This window comes from Schistocerca piceifrons, chromosome X (assembly GCF_021461385.2).
Source record: "Schistocerca piceifrons isolate TAMUIC-IGC-003096 chromosome X, iqSchPice1.1, whole genome shotgun sequence".
Taxonomy (NCBI): Eukaryota; Metazoa; Arthropoda; class Insecta; order Orthoptera; family Acrididae; genus Schistocerca; species Schistocerca piceifrons.
This window is the reverse complement of record NC_060149.1, coordinates 841,598,461-841,620,724: the sequence shown is the minus strand read 5'-3', so window position 1 is coordinate 841,620,724 and position 22,264 is coordinate 841,598,461. Positions and strand designations below refer to the sequence as shown.

General features: G+C 38.7%; 1 protein-coding gene across 2 annotated transcripts in view; it reads left to right on the top strand.

Moving 5' to 3' along the window:
• LOC124721435 (ATP-binding cassette sub-family G member 8) overlaps nt 1–22,264 on the top strand; it is a 323,750-nt gene that overhangs the window by 194,686 nt on the left and 106,800 nt on the right. For both annotated transcript variants that reach the window (XM_047246412.1, XM_047246413.1), the window contains 4 exons: nt 2,014–2,145; nt 8,742–8,943; nt 12,553–12,722; nt 17,273–17,528. In XM_047246412.1, coding sequence (XP_047102368.1) covers nt 2,014–2,145; nt 8,742–8,943; nt 12,553–12,722; nt 17,273–17,528 — 760 coding nt within the window. The remainder of the gene's footprint in view (nt 1–2,013; nt 2,146–8,741; nt 8,944–12,552; nt 12,723–17,272; nt 17,529–22,264) is intronic.

Here is a 22,264-nt window from a genome sequence, read left to right as displayed (position 1 = left end):
GAAGGGGAAAACTGAGTAATGAAAGATCCTAAAAGTGAGGAGGGCATATGCAAAAGGTGTCATCTGAAGCTGAATCATTGCTGATGTCATAAATTTCAGTTTCATTACTCCTTATTGTTAGTATGCTAATGCAGTGGGGCTCTGCCTTATTGGAAAATGACTCCTGTTGTTCTTCCTTTGGTGTGAACTTTTCCAGTACTGATGTCACGTGTTGAAGTATATGTGATGTGTGAGCATTCACTTATGGGAAAAAGAGACATAGTCATATAGTCAACTACATAAAAACCATTTAGCTTTATGATTAAAAATGTGATCACTCCAAGGTAAGGTACATGTGTATTGCTTACAATGAATCAATAGACAGTGTATGACTTCCCTGTAATGCCTGAAAAATATCATGGGATTAAAACTAATTTTTATATGTTCCTGCAGGAAGATCTTTATAAGCAAAATGTAAAAATTTATGACCAACATATTTATTTCTTTTTCAGGTTGTGTAAGTTCATTCCCAATGAAGTTCTACACTGTCTAATCAAACTGATATGACCACCTGTCAATTAATAAACACCTTTGGGAGCATGGGAAGAGTATCAGTGAGGTTCTAGAAGGTATTAACAGGGATTTGGAGCCATGCCAACCCCAGTGCTGTGGCCAGCTGCATTAGATTTATCAGTTGAGGATGCGTGGCGTGAACAGCCTGATCGAGGTGGTCCCACAGATTCTCAATTGGGTTTAAATCCTGAGATTTTGATGACCTGGAGAGTATGGTAAACTCATCCTGGTGCTCCTCAAACCACACATGTACACTGTGAGCTGTGTGGCATGTTTCATTGTCCTAATGGTAAATGCCATCTTGTCAAGGAAAAACAAACTGCTTTTAAGGGTGGAAATGGTCCCAAAGGATAGACGCGTACTTGTGTTGGTGCATGTGCATCCCAGAATGATGAGATCACCTAGGGAATACCCTCCAACCTCAACCCTCCTGACGATTGTCGCAGGTTGTTCGCTTACTGATGTTTCGTGCTATACATGCCAGTGGCCATCTATCTGATGGAGCATAAAATGTGATTCATTTGAAGAGGCAAGGTCACCTGCCACCACTCAGTGGAATCCAGTTGTGGTACTGGGGTGCAAATTCCAACCTTCATCACTGATGAACAGCAGTCAGTGTGGGTGCAATAACCAGGCGCCTGCTGTGGAGTCCCACACACAGCAACTTGAACTGAATAGTCATTGAGGAGACATTGTTGATAGCTTTTTGGTTCATCTGGATGGCCATGCATGTCTCTTTGCCCGTAAAAATCTCCACAGCTGCTGTGTACCCCTGTTATCGATGGTCTGTAGTGTACCACAATTGCCTTTGGTTTTGAATAGTGCCCGTTTTCCATGTGCGGTACACTTTAATCACAGCAGCATGCAAACATTTACAAACTTAGCCATTTCATAAATGTTCCCACACTTGGCTGCAAGCCAATGGTCATGCCCTTTTGGATGTCAGATAAATCACATCATTTCCACATTACAACAACAATTGCACTGTTTTCCATGTCCCCTGACATGCTTCATATGCCCTCCTTTGCTAGTGCTGCTGCCTGTCATCCATGAGTGATTATTGCATGTTGACACACATGTGGTTACATTAATGTGACTGGACCATGTATTTTATGATAGGTTTGGTAGATGAGGGAATAGGTTTTTTACTTTAGTAAATACATAATTGGATTTTGTCTTGTTAATTTGTTATTAAATTAACTATTAAACTAAATTAAATTAACTATTAAATTAACTATTTGTTATTAAATTAACTATTGTCTTTCTCTATGAACTGATTTGTATCTTTGTGTGTCAAGCAATTTAATGCCCGAAATTGCATTGTCTGTAAGATAAATGTTTGTGGATATGGTGATTTGTTATTAATTGGCGATGCTTTGTGCAGCCTGCGGACTTCTCATAACAAAATCATAAGTTGTATTATGGAGACTCTGTCTGAAGTTAATCTGTAACTTATTTCAGACAAAACCTAAATTCAGATTTCACGGATTCAGCTCTGGGATCCAGTGAGAAATCTCCACTTCCATATGGGAACTTCCAGCTGAGAGAATCAACAGTGCAGTCTATTCTGAATCACCCAAGATATGGACCTAAGTAAGATTATAATAAGCACATAATTTTGTAACTGTTCAATAAATTATAAAGCCACTTGTTAAACAGCTGTCTTAAAAATATAGTTTCTTGTAATGCATCTGAATATCTTAGCACAAAGTAATTACTGGTTCAGTTATACATTTATATGAATTAAGAGATTCATATCCTTGTTATATTAGAAGAATGTTACTGAGATACTCAGTTTGTGTGCTGAAAATTAAGGCTTCTGAATATTTTATATGAAATCTCTTAAAGCTTTTTAAATAAAATAAACTTTACTAACATTCTGCAACTTTATTCTTCATGTGTACATGTTTATTTCTCAATATAGCCACCCTGGCAACTAACACATCTCTCCCACTGAGAAACCAGGATGTTAATACCATCCCTGTAGAATGTTTGACTTTGGTGGCTGAGCTACAACCCCACCTCTGTTTGCACCACTTCCTCACTATCAGTGTGAGTGTCTTGAAGGTGTTTTTTATGTTTTGGAAGCAGCTGAAAATTGGATGGGACCAAATCGTGACTGTATGGAGCATGGGTGGGCAACAGGCAGCCTACAGGCCAAATCTGGCCCTCGATTGGTTTCAGTCCAGTCTGTGAAAGAACATCATTGGACAGAGAGGGATAGAGGGAGCAAGGTGCTCACATTGCACTCCACCCAAGACCTATTTTCATATATCCACCATTATGTTGTTCACATCTTCCCAGTTTGCATTGTGTATGATTCAGACAATATTTTTTAAGTTCAAGCAATTTAGGATTTTAAACTGAACAAAGAAATGATAGCTTAATTTATTTAGTGTTACAGAAACAATGCCTACATTTGTGATAGTCATCAAAAGTATTTTTGGGCAAGTGTTTAAAAAATACTTGCCAATAGTGTTTGTGAATATTAACATACTAAATTTCAGACACTTGAGTGACCTCATGTCATCAGAAATAGTCAAGTTAATCTTAATTGCTTATTGACTGGGATTGCCTATCTCTGCCGCATTTTGTTTTTCTGTTCTTTCTTGTATTAACATAAGTAAATAATTCTTGTCCATTGTGGATGTATTAGAAGACTGCAACTGTTGAAACTGAAGGTAATTTATAATGAAGTAGCTGTAATCACTTGCTTTGATAGTTGTTTATTTGTCCATGATGACGTCTCAAGATACTTGGAACCCCATATCAGATGTTTACATTTATTTGCATGTTGTGAGCATAGTTTCTTTATTAATGGTATTACAGAATTTTGGAATGGAAGTTTTTAAGACAGATGTTGTAAAATGTCATAACTAAAGAAATTATGTACACAACACATACATAAATGTAAACATCTGAAGATGGAGTCAACATGAATGTACTCTCAAAAACGCGATTTTCGAGGCATATTTGTTGGGGTGACGTGTCAGGAAAGAGGTGTCATTCATGTCAGTTGGTTACCCCATAAACATTAACATTATGGGCATTATGGGTAAGATAGATACTGCCTGTAGGAAAATTAAAGAGACCTTTGGAGAAAAGAGAACCACTTGTATGAATATCAAGAGCTCAGATGGAAACACAGTTCTAAGCAAAGAAGGGAAAGCAGAAAGGTGGAAGGAGTATATAGAGGGTCTATACAAGGGCGATGTACTTGAGGACAATATTATGGAAATGGAAGAGGATGTAGATGAAGATGAAATGGGAGATATGATACTGTGTGAAGAGTTTGACAGAGCACTGAAAGACCTGAGTCGAAACAAGGCCCCGGGAGTAGACAACATTCCATTGGAACTACTGACGGCCTTGGGAGAGCCAGTCCTGACAAAACTCTACCATCTGGTGAGCAAGATGTATGAGACAGGCGAAATACCCTCAGACTTCAAGAAGAATATAAGAATTCCAATCCCAAAGAAAGCAGGTGTTGACAGATGTGAAAATTACTGAACTATCAGTTTAATAAGTCACAGCTGCAAAATACTAACGCGAATTCTTTACAGACAAATGGAAAAACTGGTAGAAGCCGACCTCGGCGAAGATCAGTTTGGATTCCGCAGAAATGTTGGAACACGTGAGGCAATACTGACCCTATGACTTATCTTAGAAAATAGATTAAGGAAAGGCAAACCTACATTTCTAGCATTTGTGGACTTAGAGAAAGCTTTTGACAATGTTGACTGGAATACTCTATTTCAAATTCTAAAGGTGGCAGGGGTAAAATACAGGGAGCGAAAGGCTATTTACAATTTGTACAGAAACCAGATGGCAGTAATAAGAGTCGAAGGGCATGAAAGGGAAGCAGCGGTTGGGAAGGGAGTGAGACAGGGTTGTAGCCTCTCCCTGATGTTATTCAATCTGTATATTGAGCAAGCAGTAAAGGAAACAAAAGAAAAATTCGGAGTAGGTATTAAAGTCCATGGAGAAGAAATAAAAACATTGAGGTTCGCCGATGACATTGTAATTCTGTCAGAGACAGCAAAGGACTTGGATGAGCAGTTGAACGGAATGGACAGTGTGTTGAATGGAGGATATAAGATGAAAATCAACAAAAGCAAAACGAGGATAATGGAATGTAGTTGAATTAAGTCGGGTGATGCTGAGGGAATTAGATTAGGAAATGAGACACTTAAAGTAGTAAAGGAGTTTTGCTATTTGGGGAGCAAAATAACTGATGATGGTCGAAGTAGAGAGGATATAAAATGTAGACTGGCAATGGCAAGGAAAGCGTTTCTGAAGAAGAAAAATTTGTTAACATCGAGTATAGATTTAAGTGTCAGGATGTCGTATCTGAAAGTATTTATATGGAGTGTAGCCATGTATGGAAGTGAAACGTGGACGATAAATAGTTTGGACAAAAAGAGAATAGAAGCTTTCAAAATGTGGTGCTACAGAGGAATGCTGAAGATAAGATGGGTATATCACATAACTAATGAGGAGGTATTGAATAGAATTGGGGAAAAGAGGAGTTTGTGGCACAACTTGACAAGAAGAAGGGACCGGTTGGTAGGACATGTTCTGAGGCATCAAGGGATCACAAATTTAGCATTGTAGGGCAGCATGGAGGGTAAAAATCGTAGAGGGAGACCAAGAGATGAATACACTAAGCAGATTCAGAAGGATGTAGGTTGCAGTAAGTACTGGGAGATGAAGAAGCTTGCACAGGATAGAGTAGCATGGAGAGCTGCATCAAACCAGTCTCAGGACTGAAGACAACAACAACAACAGTTTTGAATTATTCACTAGGAGCGTTGGTGTCATGTCACATGATGAGCTGGTCCACAAGTTTAAGGCAGTATGTGAATCAGGCCCGCAAGTCAGCAGAGGTTGGCCACACCTGGTGTGGAGGATGATCAATGACAGTGAACCAAAAGTATTGGATTGTTGCAAATGTTGCAGCACTTCAGTGTGGTGTGGCATTATGTTGAAGGAGAGAGTATTCTGTGTGGGGAAGAACTCTTTGAATTCACACTTTCAGTTTTCTGAGCTTCTCGCAGTACCTTGCAGAGTTTATGGTGGTGCCTGTAGGCATGAATTCCAAATGCACCAACCTCGAACATCATGTAATGCTCTGAGTGTGACTTTGGCTGCTGATGTCGTGGTCCTGACCTTCTGTGGCAGAACTCCATTGATCCTTTCTTTTTTTCAGGGTCAAAATTGTGAACCCAGCTTTCATCACCTGTCACCTGTTAAGGAACCCATTGCCCTTATGCTTAAAATGCAAAAGAAATTGTTGACAGGTGCCCAGTCTTCTATGTTTCATGTCAGGCGTGAGCATTTGAGCCACCCACTATGCACACAGTTTCTTGTACCACTGTTCTGCAATAATGGCCTGCATACATTCTTGTGATATGCCATACTTACCTGAGAGTTGTGTCTGTGTTATCCAACAATTTTCTCTTATGAATTCATCAACCCAGTTCCAATGAGTCTCATTGGTTGCTGCACGTGATCATCCAAACCAAGCTATGTCACACTATCAGTTTAGCACCAGCAATTCCTTCATTACTAAGATGAACAATTGAACATTGCACATTACGGATCTCAGTACTGTCATCACCATACACAACTTTCATTCTTCTATGAATTTCAATTGTTGGCACATTTTCTGCAGTTAGAAACTCAATTACAGCACACTGTAGTGCTTAAGGGTTGCAACTTGTATCAGCGAAGCAGGAAAGTTGACCAAGTAATTTGCATGACATGTAACACTTCAACTGATATTGAGAACAGAATAAAAAATTTGGAGGCATTGATTTTCAGTATGCCCTTGTATTTCACAAATATTATATTAAGTTTTTTATTTAAACTGTACACAGAAGGTAACTAGTGTTGTTTCCACCCATTAAACTGCTAAATCAGCTTTCTTTATTTTCTGTAGCACAAAGAAGGGGTCCTCTGTCTCAAAAGCATGAAATCTGTCATAGAAGTAACTAAGTACAGACAAATAATTTAATCAGTTTTGTTGCCAAGAAATCAAAACTAGTAAAAAATTGTGTATTCACTTGAATGACTAATGTAGATTGCATAGAAATGTCTGGTTTTCATTTTTGAGTGTTCTGTGTGAATGTCTTCTCACTACTGAAGTATCATCTTAGTTAGGGATTTTTCTCTGGTTGTAGTGGACTGGAACAGTTAAGTTTTTAAGGACAATTTAATTCTATTGAAATTAGTCCATTTGATCCAAACAAATTTCTCATGATCATTTTTCTATAACTTTCTGCATTCAAAAATCAGTTTAAATTACAAATAAAACTCCAGTGCCCTTTTCATCTTGCCATTTATGTGAAACTTTGTGTGTGATAATCCTTCCTTAAACTTCCATAACTAATGGTAGTCAGGTATAATCTGGTCTTGTCTGTGATACTATTGACTTTTGAGTCCAGTTTTCAAGTTTTTAAATCAGTGTGGCTTTTATGCCTGTTAACAGCATACTTTAGATCCTCTTTCATCATGGTACTGTTAACTCACCCTCCTTTCTTTTATCATAGTCAATAATTGAATAATGATCTTTGAATGTTCAAATTAATCGTTCATTAGAAACCAGTATATGTTATTTTCTGGAACCAGAGAATATGTATTCATATTGCATGGATTTCATTTCAGAGTCTGAATCATCATTATGAATCCATGTTTCTTCTTCCAGTCTCCCGCCTTGAAACAGTTCATGCAAATCATATGTGTGTCAACTTATTGCATCACCCAGCTGTCTTGGTAGACAACAAACACAGAGAGATGGTGAGAGGGAGACAGAGAGAGAGAGAGAGAGAGAGAGAGAGAGAGAGAGAAATATGACAATATGTAGTGTATGGTCCAATTAGTCTTCATTATATTAACAACAGTGGTATCAGAATAACCCTGTTCTAGAAAATAAAAGTTTTTACATGTGTGGTGTTATTGTGTGTGATTATTTTCAATAAATAATCCCTTTGTTCATCATTAGAATTTGTTTCTTTGTTAGTCCTTCAAATGGGACCACCATCACCACCACAACAACCACAACTACATTTTTAAAAATATTAGAGTAAATGGAACATGTAATAATTTAGAAATAAAATGAATAAATGATATATGGTGGTGATGGTGGTTCCTTTTCAATGCTGTTATTAACTGGATGATGAAGGTAGATGGCTGCTCAAAGAAAAATAAAGTGATGAAACTGCACAAAAGATGTGTTGATATAGGGTACGGAGAGTATAGTATTATGTCAAAGATGTATGTGATGTCACAGATGCAGACATGATAGGATAGAGAATGCGAATAAGTTATTAGGTTTGCAGAATGATTCAGAGTTGGTTAATAAGATTTTGGTAGGAACTGAACCATGTTGTAGTTGCAGTATCTGAGAACTGGAATCTGTTGAAATTGCATTGTGATAGTGTGAAAAGAATGTATAAGTTTTGGATTAAGCTAGACATATTGGTGTGGACAAGGCAGAACACTGTAATTAGAAGTTAAAAGGGAACTGAAAGAGTTGTTGTTATCAGATGTATGGGATGTGACAGATATGAATAGATGTTGTCTAGTGCTGGGTAATTTTAAACAATGCTAGATCATTAATTTTGGTCAGTATAGCTAAATGAGATATAACCTTTAGAGATGAAGCACAAGCTTGTGTTAATGAAGGGTGAAGAAGGAAATCGACTGTGCATTTTCAAACAGACAATCCTGGCATTTCCATTGGGCAATTTAGGGAACTCAAGGCAAACCTAAATCTGCATAACCAGACAAGAATTGAAACATTGTCTTCAGAAATGCGAGACAGTGTGCTACTGTACTACATCGATTGCTTGTTGTTCAAGGGTTTTGGGAGAGTGGTAGAATACTGGATGTGAATGTTATGAAAATTGATTGAATTAGGGTGATGGTGCAATATACATGTACAGCCAGTTAGCATTTTTTGTCTATTGCAGGATTGTTGGATAGTTAGCAGATGGTTGGGAGGGGCTGGTTTAAAATTCTCAGAATTTTTATTTTAATGTATACTCGTAATATTTACCAAATAATTAGTGAGATATGGAACACTGTGTTTTCCATGTAATGTTTGCTTCTATTTGTCCGTAAGTTGTAAACCATGGAAACATATCTTACTGATTACCTGCAAATATATTGAATCTTAATCATTTCAGGTCTGCTCTTGGAGCAAATATGTATACGTACCTGAAATTTGGACTGCCACGTGTTTTTCCTCCATCAAGAGGACCACGTGATGGCTCGAGTGGCTACGATTCCAGTGATGATGGGTCCCCAAATCCTCATCATGGACGGTATATGCGCTCACGAAGTGACCCGGATTTCAGAAACCATTTTATGCACAAGTCATACACTGGTGTAAGCTTTCTATCCTTTTCTTGCTTAATGTTGGAAATTAATATGAAAAAGAGGAAATAATCCAGCAATGCCCATTATGCTTCAAAAGTACCTTCCAGGAGGTGTAGATATAGCTGCACAAAATTTTAAAAAGTAAATACAGAAAATTGTAATAGATTAATTTCTTGTTAAAATGATTGATATTTCAGAATGTAAAATGGCTCAAAGACTTGTTCTCCATTTGACAGCAAATTTCATTCTAGTATTTAAGTATTCAGATCGAGTGACTGTAATGTTAATAGATTGGAAGGAAAGACTAATGAAACCTTACTTTCTACAGGCTCACTGTAAAATTATTGATAAAGTTGTGTGTAGATGTTCAGGTGACACAATAACTTCTGAAGGATCAATGATAATAGTGATAGTAGTTGCAGTAGTAGTAGTAGTAATTATAATATTGTGGTTATATTTTTATGTGCTCATGGTTGCCTGATTGTAGTTTGTATGTTCAATAACAATAAAACTAATAGGTGTAGGGTTGCTTGTTATTGAATATAACTTGAAACGAATAGCTTTGTAAGTGAAAAATGTCAGTGGGGGGCAGTGTTGCCACCCAGTATGGAGAATACCACATAATCAATTCCAGTATTGTTTGACCAGCTGACTCAAGTAGGTGCACAGAGAGAGAGAGAGAATGTCATCCACATGTCCATTTGATTGATATAAGTCAGTCCATGTTTTACTCTTTCCCTTCCAAAATGAAAAGACACTTACATAAAGCTTTTGGCCTCAGCCTTCATCAGTAAAAGAGAGACACATCATTCATACAGACAAGCCAGCACACCTCATGCACACATGATCACCAACTCCAGCATCTTGGGCTGGAATGCAACTATCGCATGAGATGCGAGCAGCAATTGCAGTGGGGGGTGGGGGGGGGGGGAAGGGGGGGGGGAAGGATAGTAATGTAGTAATGTACAGGTGGGAGAGAGAGACAAGCGTTGTCTGGTGGAGTGTGCAGGGACTAGAATACCAACAGGTGCAGTGTTAGGAGATTGTGTGCCAGAGAGGTGAGGAAAAAAGGAACAAAAAAAGAAGAGGAGCGGGGGAAGACGGGTGGATGTTTTAAGGATAACTTACATCTGTATAGTTCAGAAAATCTGGGGTGGAGGGAAGGACCCAGATGGCTTGGGTTGTAAAGCACCCATTGAAATCAAGTGTATTATGTCCAGCTGCATGTTGTGCCACAAGGTGGTCTACTTTGTTCTTGGCCACAGTTTTGCAGTGGCCGTCCATCCTAAGGGACAGCTGGTTGGTAGTCATACCAATATAAAAAGTTGTGCAATGACTGCAGCAGAGCTGGTAAATGACATGGCTGCTTTCACAGGTGGCCCGGTCCCAGGTGGGGTAGGTTAAATCTGTGGCAGGACTGGAATAGGAAGTGCTGGGTGGGTGTATTGCGCAAGTTCTGCACCTAGGTCTTCCACAGAGATATGATCCTTGTGGCAAGGGGTTGGGACTGGGAGTGACATAGGGGTGAACTACATGTTGTGGAGGGATGGGAAGCATCTCGGGTAGGATGTCCCTCATTTCAGGGCATGATGATAGGTAATCAAAGCCATGGCAAAAGATGTGGTTCAGTTGTTCCAGTCCAGGGTGGTACTGAATGATGAAGGGGACAACCCTTTGTCACTGGTTCTTGGGAGTGCAGGGAGGATTGAGGGTGTGAGGGGAAATGGCACGGGAGATCTGTTGGTGGACTAGGTCTGGAGGATAGTACCTGTGTGTGAAGACCTTGATGAGACCCCCAGCATACTGAGCAAGTGAGTTTTTGTCACTGCAAATATGCTGTTCCCAGGTGCCCAGGCTGTATGGGAGGGATTTTTTGGTGTTAAAGGGATGACAGCTGTCAAAATGCATGTACTGGTGGTAGTTGTTGAGTTTAATGTGGACAGAGGTGCAGATGGAGCCATCACAGAGAAAGTGTTCAACGTCTAGGTAGGTGGCATGTTGGGTTGAGGAGGACTACATGAAACACCGTCTGGATCCTTCCCTCCACTCCAGCTTTTCTGAACTGTACAGATGGAAGTTATCCTTACAACACATTCTCCACTCCTGTAATCATCCAAACCTCAACCTACAGTAACATACTGTCCACACACCCTCCACCCAACAGTTTCCGCCTGGAGTTTCCATTGTTTAATTTTGTAGAAACCACACGATGTTTTGCATAATTGTCCACAAGGGGTGGGGCTGAGGGTGGGTGTGACTCAGTACAGAGTTTTTATTGATTACAGAATTCTCATACTCGTCCAGCAGTATTTTTCTGTGATTCCATTAGATCTGTTGTTTAGCCAGCTGTAGCATTATGTGGCTGATTGCAGTAATGCAATATGATGGTTTTAACAACTGCTGAATAACTTAGATTTATTTGGCAGTTTTAGAGTTCAGACACTAATCAAAGCTGATTTGGATGCAAATGGACTTAACTATCAATGGTTAATATTCAGTTAAAACAGTTCATGCATAATTTGATTCACTATTACTGGTTTCACAAATCAGACACAAGCATTTGTGGAAATTATGGTGTTCAAAAACAACACCAGAAAATGTTTGTCACTAAAAGTCAACTCACAATACAACAGCTCACAATCATCACCTTGGTGGCAACACTCCCTTGTTAAAAGCACAACTCATTTCCACAACCAAACATGAAGTGGCATGTGTTTATTCAGTAATGTTTATTGTTAACTCATTGGTCAGAGATATAATCAGAGCACAGCTAAGGAAGTTGACTGTGAGTGGCTTTGTTGTGGGATGACATTTACTAATTAACTTTATCTAATTTTCTTTCTGAATACTGTAATTTCCACCAGTCTGATAATGCTCTCACCTGATAGGCAAAACTGATAATAGTGCACCAAATTATGTGCAGCCTATGGCTGTTTTATCTGAATATTAGTTATAATGGTTGCTGTGATCCTAGCAGGAGATGGCTGTGTTTGCTAGTGATCAAGGATTGTTACCAGAACTTTGCCTGTGACAACATTTTGATCATACATTTGAAGTATATCAGGAAAATACTAATTAGAATATTTGCAAAAATGTGATTGGCCTTGCTGCCACAGAGTAATTGTTAAATATGTCGGAACAACTTTATCCCTTGTTCTTTGATCTTGAGGCTGGTACAGTAGATTTCTGCATTGATTTCAGTACATTTGAGCACAAAAGTGCTAAATCAAGATTTAGACCTACCGTTTTTCAAACTGGTAATGAGGGCCCATCCTTTTCAGTCACACATGTTTTTAGTGCATCAGAGAAAAAATGTAATTGTTGTTTAAGTTCTTTTGTTTCAGAAGCACTGCCAAGCAAAACTACATAAATTTCATATGATTGGTTAACAAATTCTTAAAAATTGTTATTCAGATGTTTGTTGTCTTTTCCTTCCTTATTTTTGTTATATCCGTGCAGATTCAATGACTAATCCATCTCTGGATAACAGAGTGTCAAATGAAAATAAGAACCTGTTATATTCAGTCAGAATAATGTGCAGCTGTGTTCTGTATTCTTGACTCTATTGCTGTAGCTGTGCCTTACATTATTTTACCACATATTTGTTTACTTGTTTAGCATGGGCCATGGCCAGGATTACCTCCTGGTGCAGGAAGAGCAGAGGATTTTCGACTTCGTAGTACAAGTAGTGAAGCTAATTTGATGTCACATGAGGCACATATCCGTCACCATACTCATCGCCGAAGTATGCATGAACACAGTATGCCTTTTGACATTGAGCGATCCCCGTAAGTGGTTTCTTTTTGTAGTCCATTGTTTATAAATATGTGGTTGTATAAAACTAAAAGAAACTGTTGTATCTGGTGGACCCCTCTCATCCTAGAATCTGGTGATCCACTCTTTCTTTTTAATCTTTCCCAACATATCCAACTCTACTTCCTAAGGAAGGAACTAATAGTTCCAAAAGCTAGGATAGTGTCATTTACTTTTATATATTTCTATCAGCAGTACTAAACATTTACCTCCTGAAGGCAAACACTGACTTGCAATTCTATCTCATAATTTTTAATTTTCATGAATGAGTTTTCCATTTGGACAATATTGTTAGTCGTGATTACAAAGGAGGTGAGTTTAATTGTCCATAAACTATAGCAGCATGCACAATACAACCTTAAAAGCTTTCTAACCTATTAATCTCATACTACCACATTGGAATACCACTATCTGCTATTACAATTACAACCTCCGACTCACCTTCCCACAAAACTCTTACACTCACGAAACACTGACATACTCTCAGACACTTACTCCACTCACTCAACTGAACCCAGAATTAAAAAAGACTGTTGGGTCATTGGGGATGATAATTTATCTAAAGATCTGCAATAAAATATGAAACGTACATGTCCATTCCTTATTGACGAGGTGTATGCAAAATTTGAGTGTTTAGAACTGTTTTTCAGTACTGTTGTTACTTAGGTTTGCAATATCCATCTTTTCAATTATATAAAAATTACACGATGACAATATGTCACAATTTACACATTAAAGAAACAACTCAAAATAACATGTAACATTTTGGCTGTCTTCAGTTTATATCCTGTAGCATAACTAAGTGTCCTGACACCCTTTCTCATAACATTTAGAACTGTAAGGTATTATATACATTTGTTAGAATTGCATGCAATATCTTGTTCTATAGCTCAGCTACAATAGTTGAAAAGGCTTTTTAGTATGGCCTTTATTCAGAGGCAAATACACTTCTGTTAACATTTTACACATCTGGACTATTTGTCCTAAGTATATTATTAGAAGTGTATCACAAGACATACTGATGTGATGGTACCATACTGCCAGTGCTGTTCATTGCCAAAAAATTAAATAAATCCTTGACCTGCAGTTGAAACTCTATTTGACCCAGCAGAATGAATTGTTTACACAGTGGTCGTAGAAGATACAACAGGGTACAGTCACAATGATGGTGTAATAATTCTGCCAACGACATCCCATCATGTGGAAAGGAGTGTTCAGAGGAAAGAAAAATCTTGAAGGCTTTCTCCCGTGTGTGGGAGTAACAGAGATTTTACATGTGACTTTTAAACATTTGAATGAACCATTCAGCTTCACCGATGGTGAAAAGGAGCAGTTGTGACATGGTGTATGCCATTGTCAGTGCAAAACTGTTGAAAATCAGCTGACGTGAGCTGTGGTCCATTGCGATGGAATGGACTGATGCTCCACAGAAGCATTGCAATGAGAGGTCATTTGCTGAATTTGGGTGTCCATCCACTGCCAACTACAATTACACTGGGCGAGTTGCTTTGTGGGAACTACTTCCCAGTGACCATAGTGCAACAAAGACAAAACTTCCCACTCTAGGGAGTGACTAATCACAACCTAAGCATCGTTATTCTCTGTAGGTAGCAACAGAACACCTAATCACCTGGATAGCACATGACGATGCAAAAAGTAGTGATGTGCCAGTGGTTTAGGAATTTCTTTCAAACTACTTGCTACCCATGGTAACATATCGCAAAACTGTCCGAAGAGCTGGGTCAAAAGCAGTTGCTCCAGTTGCCCTATAAGTCAACAGCAAACTTTTGGAGAATTTCAGAATCCTGAGTGTCAATTTGATATCATGATTCCTCAGATGAAACAAACATGCTATGTGTACTGATCGGTAACCAAAACAAGTAGTCAGTATTTGGATGTTGTGCAGTCAGGCTGTACAACAACTTGTATTAGTAATAATTAGACAGTAAAAGAGCCCAATATTGCAATTTTTATGCTCTCCATGGTGAAACAAGCTCGCAAGTATTGAACAAAGCAGTTAGAAGTCAATAATCCATAATAAAATAGAACTTTCAACCATACAAATGTTGATGGAACTTGGTAATACCATAGACAATGGTGAGGACCTCTTTTTTCAAGTTGACCATAATTGCACAGCACTTTGTTGAGAGTTTTCAAGGAAGATGCAATGGCCCAATTGGATGAACCAATTCTATGGGAGAGCTCAGCTCCTATCCTGTAAGAAGATGCATCCACAGCTGACACAACAGTCTTAGCTGGATCAGAATTAGACAATAACAACTTAACAAAGCATACCTTGAGTCCTGAAGTGCACCTGACATTCTTGGGACCACACAAAGGGAACACGTTTCCAGTGCAGCAGCTTCAGTAGAGCAGCAATTTGTGCAGTGTTAGCAATGAACTTAATGTAACATGTTAATTTCCCCATGGTGATCTGTATCAGCTTGAACAGATCAAATAAGTTTAAACCAAAAATGTTCACACTGTTTCTAGAACATATTATATGGAATGAAATACACTTTGTAACACCACAAAAAGTTTCTGGCAAACTGCACATGCCAATTACTGGCATTTCATGTTTGTTAAATGCAGACAAAAGTTGGCTTCTGTAGCTGTGGGCTAATTGTTGTATCATAGGTGTCTTTATTAAGAAGGTAAATAAAATTTAGTTGTCTTATTAGCCATATCTAATGGGGCAAAAGGTTTGTTCTTCTGTTCAGGGACTACAGCAGAAGGTTTCCATGAAGGGGAAAACTGGGACTTTATTTGTGCTTGCCATACTGGCTAGACTGTGTCAATGCTGAACATGGCATAACATCATTGTAATTTTGGCCACAAGAACAGTTGCACTGGCAATGTCATGTTAACCTTTTAAGTTCAGCAATCCTCTGTTGTAATGACTGTTAATGCCATACCTTTAGCACTGTATGTGGAGATGTGGGATTCCAGTTGAGCACAAAATACTGACCACTCTTTTTCCTTGCAGTTAAACTGGCAAAACTTGGGTGTAGTGTGCCTGCCGTGGTGCTGCTTGTTGCGTCAGTTACTTTGTCATACGTTGAATACTGAGCAGCAGTCATTCATTCTGCTGTGCCTGTAACTAAACAGCTTTATTTAGTGACAGTTCATGTGGGGTTCAGACATGGTTAAACACGTATACTAAAGATAATACACCAAATTTATTTTTGCTGTTACTCATGGAACAGGAAGTACATCTACTCAGGCAAGTGAGGGCAGAAGTCTGTTCACAGTAATCATTGCCAGGTTCATACACGGTGGATGAGAAAAGACATGTGAACACATGTGAGAACATACCCAGTGCCATTTTTATGTATGTCATAGCAAACCTAGATGACAGTCCAAAAGGTTTGACTTGTGGAGGAGGACAAGTGGATGCTACAACACATATAGGATATTAGTTTAATTTCAGTAAAACTCTTTAATACAGAATACTTAACTTTGGGTACATCCATACCCATACTGCTTCACAACACCATGATAACTGTTTATTGATCTGAATAGTAGTGAATGACAGTAAAATATTATTACATTACATTTTAACTATGAACTTTGGTATACATTTCTGACTAATGACACTACCTCACTCCTAGATTTGAATGGTGATGATGGTTGCTAGAGTGGGCTATCAAAGAGTGAGACAAGCAATGCTATGGTCTGACATAAGTAGACTTCCAGGAGCAGCAGTGTATCAAACCTTGTGAATGAGGAAACAATGCCTCACCAGATGAGAATGATTATCTGCTGCATGTGCCAATGACAAGTTTTAATATGTCATTGGCAGTAGGTCATGCCATTACAGTTTTACATGCAAATTCAGTTTTCTACTTGGGTACACTAAACAGCACTGTGACTCCATTTATAACTGACCTATCGTTTCTGAGTGCAACTGTTCTAAAGATCTGATAACTGACTAATACAAGATTCAGCTCATTTTTATACATTAGTTTCTTTTGTTACTTCAGTCTGGTATTGTTTCAAGCTCTGCTGTAAAATACTCATAACATGATCTACATTTTGACAAGTGTTGCATATCCTTTGTAATGATAGCATTAACTACTTTCCTATTTTAAGCTAAAGTGGAAAAATCTCCATATTCTTCATTGTTGATGCTACCCTGGCAAGACAGAAAGGATAACAAAGAGATATTTCTCTAAAAATATTTTGAAATGAGCATATGGCATTCTGACTGAATGTGAGGTTTTTTGTGTCAGAAACTTAGCACAATATATACAAAAAATAATTTCAACTGTTTTTAAAATAAATACCAGTTAATAATTTAATGGAGGAGACCTTGAAAGTGAAATGAAATATTGGTATTGGTCATCGATATTTAAAATCCAATCAGGTGAAAACTCGGTCGCATTTTGAAGTGAAGATATGGAGTTTATATTATTTTCGCTTATGTAATACTTGTAGTATTTTATGGTCTTCATTTATCACTGTTATAAATATGCTGCTGCTACTCATTCCCTACATGTATTGTTCATTGTTTTTTGGGTGTCAGGGTGACAGGAGGAAGCCAACTTGGAGCTCATCAAAGACCATCAAAGGCAGGATCTCACATATCACTGCCAGTGAGCCGCCACAGTCACTCTCATCCTCCACATCCCCACATGCATCCTGCACACAGGGATGGGCGCACTATGAGTTCTCGTCTTGGTCCTGTTTCAGAGAGTGCTTACATCCCAAGAGAGTCATACTGTGTACCTTTGCCAGAAAATATTGAACTTGGAGCTTACTCAAAATACCCACATCTGCAGGTACAGTCTTTTCCCTCAAGCTCATGCAATCTCATGATTATTTGATTTCTAATATCAGTACATACGAATGATTTGACACAAGTAATTGCTTTGTGAAAGCATAAAATTTGTTATACTATGTAAATGTTCAGTGTTATCACATATTACAGTAACTGCTTTAATAATATTCATATATGTGTAACAACAACAAAATGACAACATCAACAACAATGATGATAATAGTTATAATAATAATAATACCAATAACAACAACGACAACACAGACATGAGTACTGAGTCTGGTCGCCAAGGCCAGCAGCCTCGGCAGCCAGGGACAGTGGTCATGTTTGTGTGAGTTGGATTTGTGTGAATGTGTGTGTGTATGTTATGTAGTTTGAGAGAAGACCTGTTGGCTGAAACTTTACTTGTTAACAATCTTTTTGTTGTCACTATCTGCACATTAACATCTCTGCTGTATGATGAGTAACAGTCTATCTTTTTCATAAAATTGTCATTAATATAATTACTTGTAATTTCTTTCTCTCTCTTGACACTCTTTTTCCATTTCTTCTCAAGATTCTTTCACTGTCTGTTCGGGTTGTCTTTCTGTTCCTCTGCATTCACTTTTTTGTATGTCTTGAAAAACCAGAAAGTATTTAATTTTGTTGTGAATATTTCTATGTTTCGATTGTCTTCGCATAATATTCATCTCTTCTACCATCAATCAATTTATTTTTGTTGTAGGAAACAGAGAAATTTGTTTGCTTTGTCTGTACTCTCTCATTCTTTTCTCATTTGCTAAAGTCATAGCAGTCTCTTCCAGACTGAACCAGTTTTTCGATATTTCTGTATAATTTTGTTGCTGCTTATTTTGTGGTTGTCATTTACTTCTGTTTTTTATCCCAGAATTTTTCAAACAATTTTTCTCCATTTATCTGTTTTCAGTGCCACAATGCATTCAGCTGCCTACAGTGTATGAGGTTTTATAAGCACATAGTGTCGAATTTTTGCATTTATTGACATTTATTTTTTTATTGTATATTTTCTCACAGAGTTGATTTGGCACTCAAGCTTTCTGTCTTCATCGTGTTACTATATTTATTTGAAACACATATCTGTGGTATTTTAATTTCTGGGGTTCATTGATGACCAAAAATCAGTATTTTTGCCATGATAAAGGTCACTGGAGTAGTAGCCAAAATGTTAGTTCTGCAATTTACGATATGATGCATCTACTACCGAGAAGAAGTTTATGCACTGACTTTGGCTGTGAAAGCCCACATCAGCTTTTAGTGATTTAGATGCCACCAAAATGTTGGTCGTGATTTGTTAGTTTGGCTTTTTATGTCGGGACTTTAAGATCTGTTTTCTCTCCAATTTTTTCCCAAAATATTTATTGGAGTAGTGGTTGAATAAATGTCCTTAGAAAAACCAGCTAGGTTTTCAGTAAAAAACAGGCACTTAATCCTGACACTGTTGTTTTGTTCCCCAGTTTGATTCAGCTGTTTATTCCAATTTATTGTAGTGTCCTTTCCAATCCTGGATAGTATTTATGAGGCAACAGTTAAGCGGCATGGGTGACAGTTTGACTCCTTGTCAAAGTCATGTTTCCATTTCAAATAATCATGATATTTTGCCAACAACCTGACTCTGGACTTAGTATTTATGATGGACTCTTTGATGCAGTTTGCATTTCTAAAATACTTCATATTCACTGAGTGTGGAGAACAGAGTTGATCTATCCATAGAACTGTCTGTAAAAGTAGTGATTTAGTCTTCTTTTCTCATCATGAAAATTATTATTTTTATTTTACAATAGGAACAATAAAGTCACTATTCTTATTTTTAGTTTAGTGGGTGGTATGTAAACAAAATAAATATTAGTATGACATAGTTCCTGATAAATTCCAAGCACTATTAGTATGCTATGCATGCATTTAGTGAGTATGATATTAAACAGAGTTCAATTAAGGCAGTAGTTAAAACAATACATTTCTAAATCATAGCACTGTGTAGCCTGTTTATAGCAGTCCCAGTAAGCCATTGCAGCAGTCAGAGTCCACTGGTAGAGGCAGTTGGATAACAGCAACTGAAGATGAGGCTATTGCCGAGTGGCCGTATATTTGCACACTACAGAAATTCACATGACTAACAGGCGATATCAGCAGCCACAAGCCGTAGGTGTCCTGGCCAGACATGGACAACGTTACACATATTGACATGCCCATATCTTCAATTTGTGTGTCTGTGAGGTTACTGAATCCTTCACCCCCTTGACCCAGTATATAGGCCCAGTATCTGCCAGGCCAGTGTGTAAGAGGACAATGTGATGGAACAGCTGGCAGCTGGGTGATATCAAGATGGAAGACTCCTGGAAGATGTCTGCGGCCACTGGCAATGATGGTGCCGGATCCAAAGTGTCTCCTGTAGATTAGCCACAGAGACTCATGGCAATGGAAGCACCCCTAGGGGATGTGGCGAGTCTGGTGATTTTGGTGATTTAACTGTTGGTGAAGTCGGATCAACATCCATCGGTGTGCCCCACAACTCATAACAGGGGAGGACCAGGTAGCCATCCTCTGTGACCCAGGATTAAATTGTGCTACATGTGGCTACTGGCTAGGGCGCCACAACTGGAGATGGTTGTGGTGCTAGTGCAGTATCTCTAATGTTGTAGCCATCAATACTGGCACCCCTGCTGTTTTGCTACAGACACCTGTATGCACACTGGATTCTGCCTAAATGTGCATCCCCACAGCAGGGCACTTGCACAGAATGGCATGGCTGCATTTGCTTCATGTTCGAAGAGTGGACACCAGAAGCGTCCTGTGAGGGATCCCATGTAGGAGCTCTACCGGGCTTCGACCATTGTTGGGCATGGACCTGTAAGTATCTAAGGAGGAGCTTAGTGCTGAAGCTGATTTAGAAGACCCTAAGGTTTTTAACATTTGTACTTTGAAAGTCTGTACAAACCATTCAGCCATCCTGTTTGGGGAAAGATGCTTATTTCCAAAGTGAGTGTAAAACTTTTTGAAATTGGTCGCTGTGAGTTGGGGACTGTTGTCAATCACCTGCAAGTCATGTGTGAATTCAGTTCCACAGCTGTGTCAGCATTCACCACAGAGAGAATGAATAAGATGAGGCCAGCTAATGTGCCTGGCAAACAGCATACTGTCAAACCATCCATGCTACATCATTGTGTGTATGAAACCAGTAGGTGTAGTGGCATGCCAGTTGCTTCATCCTAGAAGTCCCTCAGTGGGATTGATGTAAGAGTTGCAAAACATGATGTTGCCGGGAGGACGGCACCACCATTTGGAACTGTTCATCATCATTTGTAAAGAGCGTTACACGTAGTGAAACCTGAAGTTGAAGCTGCCAATGGAAAAAAGAGAGAGACAGCAAAGGCCAGGTGTTGTGTAACACAAGTTCAGATTAGGGAAGGATGTAGAAGGAAAGTGGCCATGCCCTTTTGAAGGAACCATCCTGGCGTTTGCCCCAACTGATTTACGGAAATCACGGGAAACCTAAGTCAGGATGGCTGGATGCGAGTTTCAAGTGTCATACTCTCAAATGCAAGTCCAGTGTGCTAACTACTGTGGTACCCCACTTGGTGCGCATGTAGAGGGAACGCATTTAGTGATTTCTCCGGTTAGCTGTCTAACTGAAACAAACTGTCTCCTAGTGATCAAATTCAGGGTTAGGACCTGTCAGAAGGTGAGAAAATGCATCCATGTTAGAATGATTACTGGAAGGGTAATAGTGAGTGGAGTATTGAAAATTGTCAAAAAAGAAGCCCATCGATGAAGGCAAACTGCAGTACACTTTGGCAATTATGCCTTTGGTCCAAAAAGTGGCATGCTGTTTATTATTGGTAAGAAGATGAAATTTTTGACAGTAAAAAAAATAAAACAAATATGGACATAATAAATTATGGCCAATTCTCTCTTTTTGATCCATGAATAATATTCTTGAGATAAATGCCTCTCAGTGCGATACAGAGAGAACAGCGCTGATGTCATGTGGGCATCTGTTGCCAACACTAATGGCAAGTGGGGCTGGTAAGTTACAAGATGGGGTGCTGGTTGGAGGGCCAATTTTAGCTTATGGAAAGCCAGATTTCCCTTTTCAGATCATTAAAAAGGGCTCCCTTTTTACAGAGATGATTTAATGGGTGAGCTGTGGAGGCAGCGTGAGGAATAAACCATGCATAATAGTTCACTTTTCCTAGAAATACTTGGAGGTCCTTTACTGATTTTGGCACAGGTGTATTCTCAGTAGTCTCTACATATTCTTTGGTGGGCTGAAAGGGCTCATCACTGAAGATACATCTTAAATAAGTAACTGCTTATTGAATGGAGGCCTATTTGGTAATGAAAGACCTTTCTGTGAAAGTGCTGCAAAAGCCAGACAGAGACTGTACAAATGTTATAGCATCAAGATAATTGACAATATGGAATCCCAGCAATGATCTGTCAAGGAAGCTGTGGAATATGGTGGGGATACTAGACACACCAGAATTCGAATTGTTATATTGGTACAGCCTGGACAATGTGTTACTTGGTACAGCCTGGACAATGTGTTCAAAACTAAAATATTCCTCGAGTGTCCATCAGGAGACTGTGGGGAATATGCCTGCACATTGTGAAATTAGTTTTCCTCCTGAAAATTTAGAAAAAGTTCATCTGGAGAAGGCAAGGGATAAGAATCAATGTCCACTTGAGCATTAACAGTTTGCTTAAAATCTTCACACAATC